Source organism: Arvicanthis niloticus, chromosome 29 (genome assembly GCF_011762505.2).
Source record: "Arvicanthis niloticus isolate mArvNil1 chromosome 29, mArvNil1.pat.X, whole genome shotgun sequence".
Taxonomy (NCBI): Eukaryota; Metazoa; Chordata; class Mammalia; order Rodentia; family Muridae; genus Arvicanthis; species Arvicanthis niloticus.
Genome location: NC_133437.1, coordinates 22,416,336 through 22,435,324, shown reverse-complemented (window position 1 = coordinate 22,435,324; position 18,989 = coordinate 22,416,336). Strand labels below are relative to the sequence as shown.

Below are 18,989 nucleotides of genomic sequence, written 5' to 3'. Positions count from 1 at the left end.
GCATCTTTATTTTAATTCGTAGACTAGGACAACAACTTTGGGTTCACACAGGGCCACCAGTCACAAGCTTACAAAGGATGAGTCTCTTTATAGTGTTCTCACTAAAGACTAATAGAGGAGGAAGGTAGGGGAAAGAAATGGAAAAAGACACAGTATGGCACACACATACACCACACACACCACACACACCACACACACACCACACACACACCCCACACACCACACACCACACACACACCACACACACACCACACACCACATACCACACACATACCACACACACACCACACACACACACACACCACACACACACACACCACACACACACCACACACCACACACACCCCACACACCACACACCACACACACACCACACACACACACACACCACACACCACACACACACCACACACCACACACACACCACACACCACACACACACCACACACCACACACACACCACACACCACACACACACCACACACCACACACACCACACACACACCACACACCACACACACACCACACACACACCACACACACACACCACACACCACACACACACCACACACACACCACACACCACACACACACCACACACCACACACACACCACACACACACACACACCACACACACCCCACACACCACACACCACACACACACCACACACACACCACACACCACATACCACACACATACCACACACACACCACACACACACACACCACACACACACCACACACCACACACACACCACACACCACACACCACACACACACCACACACACACACACACCACACACCACACACACACCACACACCACACACACACCACACACCACACACACCACACACACACACACACCACACACACCACACACACACCACACACCACACACACACCACACACCACACACACACCACACACCACACACACACCACACACCACACACACACCACACACCACACACACACCACACACCACACACACCACACACACACACACACCACACACCACACACACACCACACACACACCACACACACACCACACACACACCACACACCACACACACACCACACACACACCACACACCACACACACACCACACACCACACACACACCACACACCACACACACACCACACACCACATACCACACACATACCACACACACACCACACACACCACACACCACACACACACCACACACACACCACACACCACACACACACCACACACCACACACACACCACACACACACCACACACACACACACACCACACACACACCACACACCACACACCACACACCACACACACACCACACACACACCACACACCACACACACACCACACACCACACACACCACACACCACACACCACACACCACACACACACCACACACACACCACACACCACACACACACTACACACACACCACACACACACCACACACACACCACACACACACACACACACCACACACACCACACAATGAAACCCATTACTTGATATACTTACATAAAAAGTTAATTTTTAAATTGCTTTTAAAATGGCCTTAGAAATGGAACCAGTATTTATTGTTAGTTTTAGGCCTCAAGGAATTAGCTGAAGGTTAACACTATTTTGTTCATGGGCGGTGTTCCACAAATCATGTGCGTGGGAACCGTCAAACTCGGTATATTTATAGGGCTGGTTCCACTCAACAGGTGTATTTATAATTTCCCTAATACCTTCCTGCCATTCATGTAGACAGCTGTATGCAAATATCAGCCATGATAGGAAGGCTCACAGCCTTTCCTAACTAGCTGGGATGAATGTGGACTTTGAGAACTTCTTGCATTGGTATTTCTGTGGGATTCATGCACTTCAGCTCCATAGGCCTCTTCCTGTGAAAGAATTAAAATAAAAAAATTAAAAATCACACTTTACTATTATCAATAAAGATATTAAGATTATGTGGGTCATGTCTTACTTCTAAGTTCAAGAGAAATGAAAACTTTCTGGGTGCCTTGAAAAGTATCTTTGGTACAAAACCTGTTTTATCTAATAGAAACTTGCCCTGTCAGAAAGATTTTTGTACTTAAAATTGGCTGAATATGGTTTATTCTTTGATTCACAGATGGTAACAACATATGCAGTAGTTAGAACTTACTATTACTTGAATAGATAAAACCCAGAGTGGTGGCTTCTCCTGTAACGAATACTGACAGTTCCTCTGCCTGCTTCTTACATCTGCTTTAAGCTTTGTATTTGTTTTTTTGCACTGTTGTTTTTCAAGACAGGATTGTGCTATGTAGACCTGGTTGGTCTTGAACTTTTGCTTCACCCATCCCTCTTCTCCAGTGCACTCAGCGGCCTGCCGCTCTCGCCTGCCTGCACACCCACCCTCCCCATCGATGCACCTTGAAGCTAGGACCCTCACCTGCAACGAGCTGCACACACATCCCACACAGAACAATGGGATGTTTCTCTTCTCCTCACAGCCGCCCAGAACTCTTCTTTGGTGGACAGTTTCTATTCACATTCCAGAACAAATCTGGGTATGGAAGGCAGGTGGTTAATCTAACCTAGACCGCTGCCTCCACCTTTCAAGTGTGGCGGTTACGGGTGTTTATTGTGGATTTTCGGGTGTTTTGTTTCGTTTTTCAAGACAGGGTTTCTCTGTGTAACAGCCCTAACTGTCCTGGAACTTGATCTTTAGGCCAGGCTGGTCTTGAACTTACAGAGATCTGCCTGCCCCTGCCTCCCAAGTGCTGGAATTAAAGGCATGTGCCACCAGCACCTGGCATGGATTTTTTTTTTTTTTAAAGACAGAATTTCTCTATATATGGTCTAGACTGGCCTGGGACTCACTATGTACTCCAGGCTGCCTTGAACTCAAGGCAATCCTCTTGTCTCAGACTCCCAATGTTGGGATTACAGACATGACCCACTGCACTGGGTTTGAATCTCTATTGTATTGAAGCTGTAGGTTGATCTGGAGACCAGGCAGGTGGGAACTATATGAAGCTTGTCAGAAATGCAGTATTGCAGCCTTCAGCTGATATTAAACAAGAATGTGCCTTTCAACAAATCTCGGCAGGATTCATAAGCACATGCTGCTGTTCTGACCAGATTGTTCAACACTGGGAAACAGAGGCCTGTGTCACCCTTGCATCATAGAAGGTTGGTTCTTGTCCTTCCGTACTGGTGACAGATTCAGCTCCTTTCTTCCAACTGATTTCAACTTGGTCTAGATTTTGGAATCCCTTAGGGAACTTACAAAACTGGGCCCCATTCCCTGTAGATTTTGGCCTAGTGTGGGGTCTTGGGGTCAAGGCTTTTTACCTCCAGGAGGTGGTAATATGAAGCCAGAAGAGAGAACTACAGTGAACACACATGCGTGAGTGCATACACACACACACACACACACACACACACACACTCCATAATGAAACCGTTTACATGGTATACTTACATAAAAAGTTCATTTAAAAGTGTTATTTTAAAAAGTGGTGATAGAGGTGCAACAACATTTTAATGTTGGAGTTTTAGGTCCCTAGGGATTAGCTGAAGGTAACAATATTTTGTTCAGACAGTGTTCCACTGGTTTTGAACATGTTGGCCTCGGTGCTTGTTAGTTTTGCTTTTTATTTTCAACTTGACACAAGGTAGAGTCCTCTGGGGAAAGGAAACCTCAACAGAGAAAATGCTTCCATCAGATTGGCCTGAAGGCCTGTAGGGGGCATTTTCTTGATTATGGATGTGGAAAGGTTTAGCCTACTGTGGCCTGTACTATTCCTGGGCAGGTGGTCTTGGGTTGTAAGAGACAGCAGGCTGAGCAAGCCAGCTGTGTTCCTCTGTGACCTCCATTTCAATCCCTGTCTCCAAGGTCCTGTCTTGACTTGACTTGATGGACTGTGGTCAGGAAATGCAAGCCGAAAACCTGTTTCTTTTCTGCTTCGTTTTGGTTATGGCATTTGTCACAGCAATAGAAGCAAGTTAGGATGGCTTCTCTTCTGGCAAGTTTTATGTCAACCTGACACAAGCTAGTCGTCAGAGAGGGAGAGAGACTCAATTGAGAAAATGCCTTTATGAGAGGGGCTGCAGGCAAATCTGTAAAGCATTTTCTTAATTAGTGTTTGATAGAGGTAGAGTCTTTCCTATTGTGGGTGTTGCCTTCCCCGGGCTGGTGATTGTGGGTTCTATCAGAAAGCAGGCCCAGCAAACCGTGAAGAGCAAGCCAGTAAGCAGCACTCCCCTATGGCCTCTGCGTCAGCTCAAGCCTCCAGGGTCCAGCCCTGCTTGACTTCCTTTCTTCTCTTCCTTTAATGATGAACAGTAATTTGGAAGCCTAAGTCCAAAAAACTGTTTCTTTCCTCCCCATGCTTTAGACATGATGTTTCATCACAGCCGTGAGACCCTTGACTAGGATAGCCTCTTTTCTCTGTGTTCCCTAACTTTAGACAGAGGAAAGGTGTACTACTCAGAACCTAAGTTTCTCAATGGGAGTCTAACATTTAAGTGGGGACTGAAGAGATGACTGTGGTTAAAAGCGAGTACTGCTCTTGCAGACAAGCAAGGTTCAGTTTCCAGAATCCACACCAGTTGTCTCACAACCACCTGTAACTGCAGCTCCAGGGGATATAGAGCCCTCTTCTGGCTTTTGCAGGTACTGCATCCCCAAGTGTCCAGACTCCCCCCACCCACATATGTCACACACACATTCACATAATTAAAAACTAAGTAAGTATTTTAAGAGAAGAAGTGTTCTAATATTCTGTACTCTGAAATACTGCTAACCATGATTTCACGAGTCTTTGCCATTTTATTCTGCATTCACTGCCAGGCTTTTCTTTTTCACTGTGATTGTAGACACCGGTCACAGCTTACAGGCAAAGAAATGAAGACTTAGAAAGATTGGATGTGCCTCACAGTGGTGGTGCAGGCCTTTAATCCCAGCACTTGGGAGGCAGAGGCAGGCGGATTTCTGAGTTCGAGGCCAGCCTGGTCTACAGAGTGAGTTTCAGGACAGCCAAGGCTATACAGAGAAACCCTGTCTTGAAAAAAATTTGCATGTGCCCGAGGTCATCCTATTTCTAATTCTGGGGTTCGCTCCATTCCCTGACAAGCTGGCCACCTTCCTGTAACAAGCTTCCATTTAAGGCAATGAAACTTGCTAAGAACAGTATGTTGGTTGGTCATTTAAGGCTCAGGGCCTATTCCTGGACTTATTTATTCATGTTCTCAGACTTATTAGCAAAGGAAGCCCAGGACTGGAGCTCACCAGGGAAGCAAGTCTTTGTCCTCAAAAGGGCAAATTGAAGACAGAGTAAGAATGTTAATAGTCCTTCGTATGACAGCAAGTGTAGGCAGGTGCTACGCTGTGTGATAAGACAAAGGTCAGAGGGTGGAAGGAAGCAGAACAGTGGAGAAGAGACTTAAAGAAGAGTCTGTGTAGAATAAAGGCTAAGGATGAATGGAGGTTGGACTGCCAGGCAAACTGGGGTACTGCGGAGGGAGGACTCAGGGGAAAGCTGGGCCAGTGCCGGCCGAATTACCCACCTGCTTGTTCCTGGTTGAATGTTTCTTGTCTGTGGCCTGAGAATAGGAGAGCCTGAATTCTAAACACGTGCATTTCCAGCCCAGCTCAGTCCTAGTGTGTCCCGAGCGAGCGACCTGTACCTGCAGAATCGAAAGCCAGCAGATGCAAACGGTTATTTACACAAGGGGATAGCTTTCTGCCCCAGGCAGTTACCTAAGCTTCTCTCAAGGTTGCCAGAACATGCGGCTTAGAGTTTGAACCCAGAGAGGTTGAAAGCCAAGTACTTATTTAAATATTGATCACTCAGTGCTTGAGAGAGAGCAAAAAAAACTGCAGCGGCTGGGGTTACACGTCCTCTACAAAGGTGCCGAGAGAGCATTAGCAACAGTCCCTGCCCAGTTCTGTTTGCATCTTTTTGTGTGGAAGAGCCTTGGGCTAATGTCTTACAGTACCTGTTCCTCTTCCCACAATTCCTTGCCTCTCTCAAGCTACACGTGACAGAATCAGTGAAAAAAATTTAAAAAAATGAAATAGAAGGACCACAGGAACGAAGGGATCGACGACAAAGGCTTGTTTACACGTTTTCCCGCTAACCAGCTTGCAATCTGCTTTTGTGTGGTGTGTTCATTCGGCCAATCTCCAGTTGACCTTTTCACCTTAAAAATATTGATGTTCGGAAAGAGTATTGTTGCTTTTATTTTTTTTTATCCTCAAGGACCTCATAGTTCTTCAGTGAGAAGGCTCTTCTTTGTGGTCCAAGGCTCTACGGTGTGAGATCAGAGATACAAGCGTCAATCGTACAAGGCCAATGTCAGGTGCTTTATAAAGAAAGACGGGCAGTGCTGGCCTTAAGACAGGGTTAAAGACCTCAGACCCTGAAGTCTTTTTGGCCATCCTGCCATTTTTCCGCGCTCTGGTTAAACAGGTGTGTTAGGAGGGTGGCCCAGGGCATGTGGCAGTGATGGATAGGGAAGGGCCGCCATATCTTTCCTGTCCATGTAGCCGGTCTGTCTTCTTGAGAAAAATAAAGGTAATATTAAGGTAATTTAGAGAAGTAGACACTTAATTTTATCTTTAAAGCTGTAATGATCATCTTAAGCTTATTTTATAGTGAATTGTACAATGGCGAGGCTTTTCGCTCGGGGTCGACTCAGTGTTAAGTGTCTAGGTGCTGCAAGATCAAGGGGGTCCCTTTACATTGTTAGGCATTGTAAAAATGGCTATGGCCGTCTCAAAAACAAACAAACAAACAAACAAACAAACAGATTTTGATGTCTTTTAGGCACCTGTGTGCATAAACGCATAGGGAAACGAACCTGCAAAGCTTTGGGCCAGAGGAACCTCCATCATCCTCGTGAATTAAGAGGGAGTCTGCCGCTTTTAAAATAGTACTTCCTATTGTAACAGACCCGGGCACTATTATATCCCGGGTGTGGTGGCTTTGAGCTGAGGACAACCCGAGCCTCCCTCGGGCCTGGCACTGCTCCCTTTAGGAGCCGACGGGCCAGCTCCTTCCTCCGGCGCCAGTAGGGCGTGGAGGCCCCCCGGGCGAGCGGGCGCCGCCGCCGCTAGGGTGCAACCCTGTCCTGGCCCAGCAGGTCCCGCTCCGAGCCCGCGGTGGGAGGAAAGCCGAGGCGACCGGCCACCGCCCCGCGGAGGGAGGGGGCGGCGGAGCCGCAGCAGCTTCAGGTTTCCTCCTGGAGCCGGTGGCGGACGCGGCCATGTGATGAGGCGGCGACGAGCACGGCTGGCCGGAGGTGGGCAGGCGGGGACCGGGGGGCGCGGGGGTGGCCCCGGCTGTGGGCGCGGCGGGCGAGCGGGGGTGGGGGGGGTGGGGGAGCGGCGACTCCGCCCCTCGGCGCGGCCAGCGGGGCGGAGGGGCGTGGGCAGCTGGGGACCGGCTTCCCCGCTCCGGGCGACGCTGGCCGTCAGGTCGCCCTCGGCAGGCCGCGGGGACAGCGCCTGGCCAGGGCTCCGGGCGCTCCCGAGCCACAGCTCCAGGTAAAGGCTGATTGGGGAAGCCATCCCTCTCGTCTCCCCGCAGCCCCGGGCGAAGTTTGCCCACCTGAGTTCTCAGGGGACAAAGTTTCTCTAGTGTCCCCGAGGACGCAGGGGTCCGCAGAGGTGGCGAAAGGTTGCACTCTGCCGCCTGGGCAGCGGGAGGAGTGGGCGCCGCCTCCTGGTACCTGGGGATGGCAACAAGTGCGTGGCGCTGCGGGGTCGAAGGCAGCTGCTGTGAAGCACAGCGGAGGCAGAGGCCACCCCTCACCCTCTCGGGCACACGGGGTGGGAGCAGGCAGCGGGTGGACAGAGCTCAACCAAAGCGAGTTGCTAGTGGTGGAAATCAAAAGCATGCGGCCGGAGAAGGGTGAACCTCGAGAGCCTGAGTCCCCTCTTGCCATCTGTGCTTCTGGCTGGCTTCACCTAGGTGCTTGGGGGTGGGAGGGTGGGCGGTGTATCTCAGACTGCTGGTCAATCTCAAGTTTAGGACATTTCTTTCTTGTGGAAACGCTTGCTGAGTTCACAAAAGCATCTATGGTTATCTTGCTTGGGAGGGGCTTTTAGAACTGGGCGGGAATCCATGCACGAGTTTTCTCTGGAATACTCGGTTGTGGGTGGTAAGGGTCACAGGTGGAGGAGACATTCTCGTTTGCTGTGAGCTCTGTAAGCACTGGGTGTTCAGACCACCCAGGAAACTCAGCTCTGGTTTCCCAGACACCAGTTAGGTTTCTAAGGGAGACTACTTTAGGAGTCCACAGAGTCTGCCTGTTGGTTGCAGCTGGGTGAGCCCAGGGGAAGGGTAACATCTGTGTTTGCCAGCATCTGACTCCCTGACCCCTGCTCGAGTGCCAGTCTCTGCACACCCCCAGTTGTGGAGACTGAGCACTTGATTCTGCATCAAGTAGTGAAGAAATACAGTTATAAAGAACAGATCCACTGCTTTTCTGTACGTTGCCGTCTTACGTTCCTAGGCCCTGAAGCTGTCAAAGTAAACGAAATCCTATTCTTATCGCACAGACAAAATCAGGGGCTTGCCCTAGTTAGGCTCTGTGGAAGCTACTTTGGACAAGACAATTCAAGCTCTGATAACCTTTCCTGGGAAGGTTTCCATCCCTCTGTCTTAGTCTTAGGTTTTTATGTGAATGTTACAACAAATAGGTGTTTATCTAATCTTGATGAATAGTAATGCTAACTCCACTGGAGTGTTTGAAGGCAGAGAACATTGCAGAAGCCTTTTTGGAGGTATCACAGCACTTCAATGTAATATTCCGATGCAGACTTTGTAGTGACTGTGTGTAATTATTTTTGATTATAGAACTTCGATAGTATCATACTTAATACTTAGTGGTTAGGGAAACTGAGGCACAGAACTAGTTCTTGGGTACGGGACTCTGGGGCGTGTCCCAGCTAATGTGACATGAGACTGGAGAACAGAGAATCAGTATTTGCTCTGCTTTGAACTGTTTTCTCCCTTATCGGGGCTGCACAACTAGGCCAATGTCGAGCAGCTTCTCTAACAGGTGTGTTTGAGGGACTTTCCTCTGAAGTACCGTCTGCCTTTAAGCAGATAAGAATTGCTTAAAGGTACAGAAGGAAATCAGAGTGGGTGACCAAGGTTCTAGTAAATTCCATGAGCCCTGATATGGTTTCACTACAAACACACACACACACATACACAAACACACACACACACACACACACACACTTGTAGTGATTGTGTGTAATTATTTTTGATTATAGAACTTGGATAGTATCATACTTGATACTTAGTGGTTAGGGAAACTAACTAGTTTCTTGGGTACGGGACACTTGTGTGTGTGTGTGTGTATGTGTGTGTGTGTATGTATATATGTATGTATGTATTTAAATGGGAGTACTTTGGAAAATCCCGAACTGTTTTCTTATTGTGTTCTCATAAGAAACTATTCTTGTGGCTAAGGCTTCCACTGGACAGGAATTTCATATGTACTTTGATACATGTGGTTTTCTTTTCTTTGTATGCCATGTGAGAAGAGAGAGAGAGAGAGAAAAAAAAAAAAACCTAAGTGGGTATTAAGTGGCCGGCTATATTATCACTTTAAGATTAAGCATTTTATATAAAATTGGTACTTGTGCTCTTAACCAAGTTCTGCCAGAGTTTGTGATCATGTCTTGACTCCTAAGAAATAAAAGATCAATAATGTAAATGTTGGAAACTCCTTCTTTGCTGGTGAATGGTTAGGAGAGAGCCTACATTTCTCTCATAGTCCCAGTGGGCTGTAATTTTATTATGCTTTAATGTACTGAGCGGTAGGACAGCTCTGGTCTGTGTAGGTTTGGTTTCATCGAAGTTGGACTTATTTTTTCAGTGGGAAAAAATAGCCCTGGACTTGCTCTCTCCCCCCCCCCCGCCCCCCCATGACTTTAGATAAGGTTTGTTATCAAGATTTGGGTCACGCTGCACTAAATTAAAAACAGTAGTAGATTTGAAACAACATAGAAACTCAAGGAATTTCATCACGTTACAACTGTATTGGAAATATTACGCCACCCCAAAGGCTTGGGTCTGAATCTCCTGCTTGGGTAAAGCTGGGCTCAGAGATATTTTTCTTGCTTCCAGGTGCAGGTCAGGAGAGGTTTTTGCCTGGAGCAGATTATACTCTGTAATTTCATCCAGTTCTGGTTCCACTGTCGTTATAATGGTATTGTCTACACTTGAAGGATTGTTACTCGGACATTTTGAAAATTTCTACAGCACACCTCTCGTTCTGTGAAAACTTTCTTCAGTTTTCATTCATTCAACAAATTGGAAGGGTTGCTGTGTGTCAGGTCAGGTGCTGCTCTTGGCCTCAATCCCTCGGGTGGCTGACTTCAGGCACAGAGAGACACTTCTGTGGCTTTTGTGTTTTAGCATTGGTCCTGCTTTCAGAATGGATTTTCGGCTGCACCACATCAAGGCATCTGGCTGGGGAAATGAGCCTGTGTGTAGCCGTACATCTTAATGCACTCCCATTTTCCCCAGAAATTTGATCTTAGATACAGTTGTAATTTGCTTATTTGAGCCGTTATTGCTCCTGGATTTCTTCTTCTGGGTAAACAAGATAATAAGATTTGACATAATTTCTTTAATAAGAGGGAAAGTGAAAAAAATATAATTGAATGTTGGTTATTTATTCCAGTGATGTCGGTTTTGAATATGTTTACCAAAAAACCATTCTGTTGATCTTTAGAGGTTCCGTCTTTTGTTTCAGTTATTAATAATTTGAGATTTAATTTTGGTAGAAGGTTAACATGAAAGTGATGATCCTTGAAGAGCAGAGGGGTGTGTGTGTGTGTGTGTGTGTGTGTGTGTGTGTGTATGTCTGTGTGTCTCTGTTGGGGAAGGGGAAGGGAGGGCCACCAAAGCAGGCAGCAGGCAGTAACTGAAGCTTGCTCAGAAGTGACCCTTCCAAAGCCTCAGGTGAGTCACATCCTACCTTTGCCAAGGAGCTGGCTTCTTATGACTATTGAGCATGAGAAAAATATGTACTTGAAATGCAGGTAGCATGCTTTCTGTCATCCCACAAATCATGTATTCAGACATTTCCTTAACAAATAGCTAAGCAAGGGCTGGCAAGGTGGCTCAGAGGGTGTAAGGCGCTTTGTTCCTGAGCCAGGAAAATTTGAGTTTGATCCTCAGAATCCATATGGTGGAAAGAGAGAACCGATTCCTGAAAGTTGTCCTCGGACCTCCACACCTGAGCCAAGGCATAGAAATGCATAAAACAAACACATAATAAAAATTTAAAACCCAAATATATGATCAAGAAAGTTTTCAAAATGCCATTTGTTTGTTTGTTTGTTTGTTGTTGTTGTGTGTACACATGCGGAGGTCAGCTCTTTCCTTCTACCGTGTAAGTTCTTAGGATTGAATTTAGGTCGTCAGGTTTGGCAGCAAGTGCCCTTATCCACTGAGCCATCTGGTCAGCCCTTGAGATAGATCAAAGTCTTTAAAAACAGCTTTTATATTCATCGTACAACACTGGTAATCAAGCCTTTGGTGTGTATGCTAACTCTTTCCCCTTATTTTACAATTTAAAGAATTCATACTCCATAAACTCTAATGAGATATTTTCAAGTGTGGACGTTGAAGTCACAGTGAGTTCGACAGACCTGGCTTTGTCCTGGCTATGTGACATCTTTCTCTACTTGAGGGTTTTCATTTTTGAAATGGAAATGTCCAGGGCAAGACATAATCCACAGTGGTAGAGCATTTTGCCCAGCACCCACAAGACCCTCGGTTCAATACCAGCCCCTGTTAAAAGTAAATGGAGGACAGCTGTAACCTGCTGTGGTTGGCTGGTGGTGAAATTGGCTATGGAGTATGTGTGAGATATTGATGGTTATTATGTTGATTTCAGATGACAATGAAGCATTTAAAAAGAGGTGGCACTGGTTACAGGTGGAGCCTAGGGGCAGATTAAGCACGTGCTGAACGTGTGAGGCCTTGGGTTTGGTCCCTAGCACCCACGTGCATGCCCAGCTTTAGCAGGCTTTCCAGCTGGAAAGGTGGTGAGCTGTCAGTATGACCCAGGGCAAACTGCCCTTGGCTGGGAAGCTAAGGCAGGCGCTGACCTCTTCATAACCTCCCATCTGTGTGACCTTGGGCAAGTATCAACCCTTTCATCCAGCTAAACAGAAAGGATGAGACTCATGGCTTCTAAGACCCTCTCAGTTTGAAGATTCTGTGCAGTCTTGAAATTTTAAAAGGGGCCAGAGCTTCAGTCCGGTCACCTTTCCTGGCCTCAGTCCACAAGCCCGGGCATGCATGGTCTCCAGTCAGTCAGAAACACTTACATTCATTGAACTGAAAGAATAAGGTTATCTTTCTGGACTTGGTCCCGAGAGATTGCGGACAAGGAAGTCTAGATCCCACTCTCGTGGGGCAGCTGGCTACCTGGTCCCTTTCTGCTCCCGCTGTGGGATAGTGTGCCACTGAAAAGGGATGAGAAGCAAGCAGATTGATTGTTCCTTTGATTTCATGGTACAAATAAATTTTAGGACAGAGGTCATCTTGTCTCATTAAGGACTTCTTTTTAAATTAATTAATTAATGAATTAATTTGCATCTCAAATGCTTTCCCTGCTCCCAGTCCTCCCTCACAGAGTCCCTCCCTGTCCTCCTCCCCCTCTCCTTTCCCTCTCCCTGGCTCATCAAGTCTCTGCAAGATGAGGTACACAAGGCAGTTCTGTTGGAGAATGGATTCCACAGTCAGGCTACAGCTTGAGAGAGAGCCTCCACTCTAGTTGTTGGGGGCCCACATGGAGACTGAGGTGCACATTGCTATATATCATTAAGGGTGTCTAAGACATTTTACTGGGATGCATGGTTTGGGCAATAATTCTTGCTCACAGCCTTTCCCGGTAAGCATTCCGGCTCATAGCCTGTTCATTGCCACCTGGCTCTTTGTCAACCGTCCCTGTTTGTCTTGCTCTAACTCCATGGTTTGCTGTATATCCAAATATTAGAGTTTCAGAATGTCTAGGGTTCTCTCCGATTGATGAAACTGTAGGTTATTTATTTTGGCATTCTCCCCCCCGCCCCCCAGCTGCAAACCTGAATTTCTAACCTGAGTATTCTATTCACTGGGACCATTCCAGATGGATCTGACATCGTTTTAAAAACGAGGTCACTCCAACATAAGCTGGATTTGTTGTCTTCCTAGCTGTTAGGTGTTTTTAGCATTCTCTGTCCTACAGTGTCCAGGGAAGGGGCAGTGCTGACCACTTCTCATGAACTCCTTCTATGTTGTTGATGTACCAGTCATCCTCCGTGGTCTGTTCTTGTGAACACTTCGCATCCATCAGCCATGGCTGACCATTCCTCTACAGTTGGCCATCTGTACGCACAGGTTTGCTTCCTTGGGTTCAGTGAACTGCTAACTGAAAGTTAATCCTGCTTCTAACATGTTCAGGTTATTTCTTGGCTGTTATCAGCTGCATAAAACTGGGTAACGAGTGTGTACATCACGCTGCCATTGCACTGGACAGTTGAGGTTATCTAGAATGTGGGCAGTGGACAAATTACACACGAATACTACACCAACGAATATGAACCGTGAGCATCATGGGATTTTAGGATCTGTGAGGGTTAGGGAGCCTGCCTCTGATATTGAGAGATGATTGAAATTCTAACTCAACTTTGTTCACGGGAGGCGGCTTCTCTTCCTGAGATATCACGTATTATAATCCTCGACGCCCAGCTCAAACATAATCTTTCTGAAGCCTTTGATTAACTCAGTAGCTCCAGAGCCGCTTTTCTTTCTGAGCCCCTGTCATCGTGTCTTTCTCATTGATCACTTGCTACCAGGCATTGGGCCTACTGTGTTTCAATACATGTGAGTCTCAGTGTTCCAGCCTGACTACAAGATCAGTGGTGTCAGGGATCCTGATTTAGGCTACTTTGTAGGGATCTTAAAGTACAGTACCCATGTGTTAGTTGATTAGTTATCTTGTTAATAATGATCAGAAGTCCTTCCAGTCCTCAATGTCTCCGTAGAGAGTAGCAGTGGTGTGCTCCTGTGTGTTGTGTCTACGTTGCCTTGGAAGCCACTGGGATGCAGGGATGAGAGGTGAAGGTTGCTCAGAAAGCAAGTAGATAGCTGCCTGTCCTTCTGTATCAAGACCTTTCTTTGGATCTCTCTAAAGAAGCAGTTTCTTTCTGTCAGAAGAAATAAATCAGATTATTGATGGACTCCGAATCCGTGGGTTGACAGACACCTGGAAGTATCTGTCTGGTCTCTGGCAATGCACATCTTACCCACACAGTGTACTCCCAAATGGCTAACCAGCTGTCCCAACGCAGCGATAAGGAACTTCTAAACTGTAAAGATAGTCTGGTCTGCGGGAAGCTGAGGCTTCTAAACCCCCTTCTCCCTTCCACCAAGTTCACCATGATTCTGCTGCATGCTGGCCATTCCGAACACTTGCCCCGTGGTGTCGTTTTTTAAAACTTGAGAACGTGTGTTTTTTTTGAATTCTCTTACTGTGCTGAATATTCTTATCCACCACCTTCTTCTCAAGAGTGCAGTCTGCTGATGACATCTGATGAAGCACAGCAGAACCCCTGCTCCCTCGGCTCCCCAGCTCATGGGAAGATCAGAAGCTTCCGTTCAGAATCAGGGCCAGGCCATTGAAATCACCTAAACCAGTGACTCTCAACTTTCTTAACGCTGCAGCTCTTTAACACAGTTCTTCATGTTGTGGTGACCCCACCCCACATCGTAAAGTTATTTTGTTGCTACTTCCTAACTGTAAGTTTGCTAGTGTTATGAATCATAGTGCAAATAGCTGATACTGGGATATCTGATATGCGACCCCCAAAGGGGTCATGACCCACAGGGTGAGAACCAGTGGCCTCCATTTGGATCCGTCTGTTATGAGGGCGTAATGCTCTAGTGTATATGAATTGTTCCACACAGAACGTTGGAAACAATGACCTAACAGCTGCGGCACTTCTGATCCTAGCGTTTACAACCACCTTGCAACTACAAAGTTCCTTTTACTGTGTGTTGCAGCCGAGCCACACCTCCCTCATAAGGCCATCGAAAGCTTGTCTCTTCAGTCCTCTGGGCACTTTTCATCTTTCTTAGATTTATTTCCTTGCATGTGACTGTTCTAAGCTTTCCAAATGGGTTAGCGGGTTGGTAAATTTATCATTCGCTCCTGCTTTTAGTTTGAAGTTATCCACGGGCTTTGTGGCACTATTCGCTAGGATTGAAACCCTCTGCTATTTAGGCTAAGGTCTAGGTGGGGTGACTTCAGGTGGAAGGGAAGCAGCTTCAGGTAGAGCGGTCTAATGGCTACTGTTTGCGACAGCACCTGCCCCTTACTCTTCCGTCTTGTTACAAGGTTATACATTGTATCTGCTTTATTTCTCACTAGCCCCCACCACTCAGCAACACTGTCCAGTAGATTCTCAAGAACCGTACTGTTGAGAACCCCATTGTTCTTGCATACCAGCATGCAGTGATCTCCGGAATCTTATCCCAGAGCAATGTGGAAAGCCTTCTGTCTAGAGGGTTCTGCCTTTGCAAACTGTAATGACAAATGCTTATCTCCTGGACTGACTCTTCTGTTAGTCTCCACAGTTCCCCATGGATTATACAAAATCTCCCGCCCACACCCCACTGCCCTCACCGTCTCACATTAGGCAAATGCTCTGGATAGCATGTAGGGATAGCATATATCCCCAGCCCCCTTCTTTTTTTTCTGATAAGAAAATCACCCCTCTCTGAATAAGACACAGTCCAAGTAGACAGAGTTCTCACTTTTTTGCTTGTCTTCCAACCCCAGCCCCCTATCTTCCTCACCAAGCTCTGTCCTTGACACCCTGATTTAAAAACTAAGTTGAACATTTTGTTGGAACAACTCAGGTTATTTGGGCTTCTGTCTGTCTATCCATCTAATTCAACTCTTAAGAGTATGAATCTCTTTTTTTTTGTTCTTGAAAGTGGACCAGGAGCAGGAAAAGTAGTTATTCTTTATTTTTGCTTGTTTTAGACAGAGTCTCTGTATGTACCCCTGGCTGTTCTGGAACTCTCTGTGTAGACCAGGCTGGCCTTAAACTCACAGAGACCCACCTGCCTCTGTCTCCTAAGGGCTGAGATTAAAGGTGTGCACCACTATCCTGGCTCAAGTCATTCCTTTTATTGGTGTGAGGGGTAAGCTCAGAGTCAGGAGGCCTGGCTCTGGTGAACACAGTGGATGTAACCTCCTCTCAGGCCTCCCCAGCACCAATCTCCTTTGCAGTGGAAGGTCTGTGGTCATTTCATGAATTTTTGTGATTTCCTTATTAGTTCATTTTGAGACAAGATCTCCAGTAGCCAAGATTGGCTCTGAACTCAGTATATGAAGCTAAAGATGACCTTGAACTCCTGACCCACCTTTGTGCACCCTGGGAGGATGTTATAGGTTTGGTTTACTTGTGAGTAAAGTTTGGTAGAAGTGGATTAAGGTGGCATGAGGTGGTGAGAACTAAGGTTCAGGTTTGTGGTTGAGGCAGAGTGCACCCTGGCTCTCTCGAGCTTCAGAAAGCTCCTGTCACGAGCAACTCACCCCTGAGTGCTGCTTTTCAGAGCTGCCAGGCTTTCAACCTGTCAAAGGTTCTCAGAAATGGAGCTCTGGAAGCTGCTTTTATTTCAGTTATCACAGGTCTTCAGAGACTTGAACAGGTTTCCTGTGGGCCACTCCTTTCTTATTCTCAAAGGCAAAGGACATTTGACAAGACCTGTTAACTAGGGCTTTACCAGAGTGGTGTGTGTGTGTGTGTGTGTGTGTGTGCTCATGCACGCACTGTGGATTGAACCTGGAGCCTCCAGCCTCAGCTGTGTCCACTCCTGCACACATCCAGAGGCCAGAGGAAGATGTCAGGTTGCCAGGTTGTTGTATGACTCTTTGTCTTCTTCCCTTGAGATAGAACCTTTCATTAAACCCGAATCAAGGGTACTGACTAGCAAGCCTCAGGGATCCTACTGTTTCCATCCTCCACAGCACTGGGGCTTGTTGGTGCTTTATGTGGATGTGGGAGGTTTGAACTCAGGTTACACAGCAAGTGCTCTTACCCACTGAAAGTAGATGTTTAGTTTGTTTCTTGTCATACTAAGGTGTTATTTGAGATGCTCCAGGGACCACCCATCAATTCAAAGCTTGCTCATTGTGAAGGGAAACAATGGGAAGGCACTCTTGATGTTTAGGTCAAAAGTCAGAATTTGGACAAAAACTTCTTCATTATGAGACAAAGCCTTCATGTCCTTTCATTATAGCCGTCTGATCTAAATGTGTTTAAAAAAAATCTTACACTGATTTGACTGACAGAAATCTAAGGTTGTTTCACAGTAGCAGCGACCCCTCCTGTCAAATTATCTCTGGCCCTATCACCCTGAACAAATCTGATCTCATCTTGCTTAACAGACACTGGGCTGAGCCAGAGGAAATTCAGCTTTCCCATGACAGGCTAGAGAAAATTCAAGCCTCATCTTTGTTGAATTCTATGTGTGTTTTGGAGATTGGCGTATTAGAACAGTTTCGTTTGTTTTTAGTTCATTATTTTATGTGCATGAGTGTTTTGCCTCCATGAATGTATATGTGTCATATGTGCATGGTACCTCTAGAGGCCAGAAGAGAGAACTGCATTTCCTGGAAGCAGAGTTGGAGCGCTGTGAGCTGGAATGTGGGTGCTGAGCACAGAACCCAGGTCCTCTGCCAGAGCCATCTCTCCAGTCCCTAGGAGAGATGTTTTAAGTCTTAAAAGTAATGCTGTTTTGGCATATGTATGTATATATGCATGTATGTATGCATGTATGTATGTATGTATGTATGTATGTATGTATGCATGCATGTATGTATACATGCATGTATGCACCATGTATGGGTATGCACCATGCTGCTCATGTGTTCATGTGAAGGTCAGAGGACAGCTTGCAGGAGTCAGTTCTCTCCTTCTACCACATGGGTCCTGGGTCTTAAACTCAGATCGTTCAGGCCGGGCAGCAAGTGGTTTTACCCACTGAACCATCTCTCTGGCCCAAGGACTCAGAGTTTCTTTCTCCTTTTACATTCAGGGCAGGAATCTTTATTTTAGTAGCTATCATTCGACAGAAGTGGACAAGCAGCAGGAGGACTTGGAAGTGAGTTAGATACCTGTAGTAAATGGATTTTGAAACCGTCTTATCACTGTGAGTTGGATTTGATTCGCAAGAGAAAGGTTTTAAAAGGATTTTATGTCTGGGGGATGGCACAGGTTGGATCAAAATTGAAGTTTGTCTTGGAATTTTGGGTCATGTTACCCAGTGATATCATCTGAAATTGATGGTTTGGGGGCCATCCCACCTCGCTGTACATTTTATCCCTCATGTGCCACTGTCCCCTTCTTAACCGACACCAGCGGTTGAGGGAGGGATAATGACAGTGGAATTCATGCTCTACCCTGGCTATATTTCCAGTCCTCTTTTTACTTTGTTTTTATCTTGAGGCAGGGTCTCACTTAGCTGCCTAGATTGGCCTCAAACTCACATGCAGCCAAGGCAGGCCTTGAACTTGCAATCCTCCTGCTTCAGCCTCCAGAGCATCTGGGATTACAGGTTAGGCCAACAGGCCAGGCTCCATTTTTCAAGTTTTATGGAGGGAGGATGGCACTTCTAACCTCTTGTGGGTTACTAGCACGGTGCCTGATTCCCAGGGCACACTTAAAACACTTGGCTACATGCAGATGTTCAGGAGGCTGGGGTTGAAGATGGTAGGTCAGCACTGCATCTTCACAGGGGAAAAGGACTGTTGGTTCTCACGGATTATCCTGTCACAGTTCGTGCTGTAGTCAGAACCCGTCCTGAGCAGCCAGGTGGAATGAGCCAGGAATAATCTAGCAATTATTCTAATTGAATTCTAAGATGATTGGAGATGGCTATTAATTTCACTTTGGCAGTAGAACTTAATATACCTT

At 46.6% G+C, this 18,989-nt stretch overlaps 1 protein-coding gene and 1 long non-coding RNA gene across 3 annotated transcripts in view; one reads left to right on the top strand and one right to left on the bottom strand.

Annotated features, from left to right (window-relative positions):
- Window positions 1–1,457: 1,457 nt before the first annotated feature.
- LOC143440431 (uncharacterized) lies at window positions 1,458–6,986 on the bottom strand. The gene is made up of 3 exons (XR_013108117.1): window positions 6,848–6,986; window positions 5,552–5,671; window positions 1,458–1,893 (listed from the first exon to the last, which is right to left on the bottom strand). It is a non-coding gene; the product is annotated as an uncharacterized LOC143440431 (long non-coding RNA).
- Window positions 6,987–7,110: 124 nt separating this feature from the next.
- Window positions 7,111–18,989, top strand: part of Arhgef28 (Rho guanine nucleotide exchange factor 28) — a 282,901-nt gene continuing 271,022 nt past the window's right edge. The window contains exon 1 of one of the 2 annotated variants that reach the window (XM_076927245.1): window positions 7,111–7,288. In XM_076927245.1, the coding sequence (XP_076783360.1) occupies window positions 7,258–7,288 (31 nt within the window). In that variant the 5' untranslated portion in view covers window positions 7,111–7,257. Of the gene's footprint in view, window positions 7,289–7,410; window positions 7,533–18,989 lie in introns of those variants that run through there. The other variant, XM_076927246.1, reaches the window with a different exon arrangement.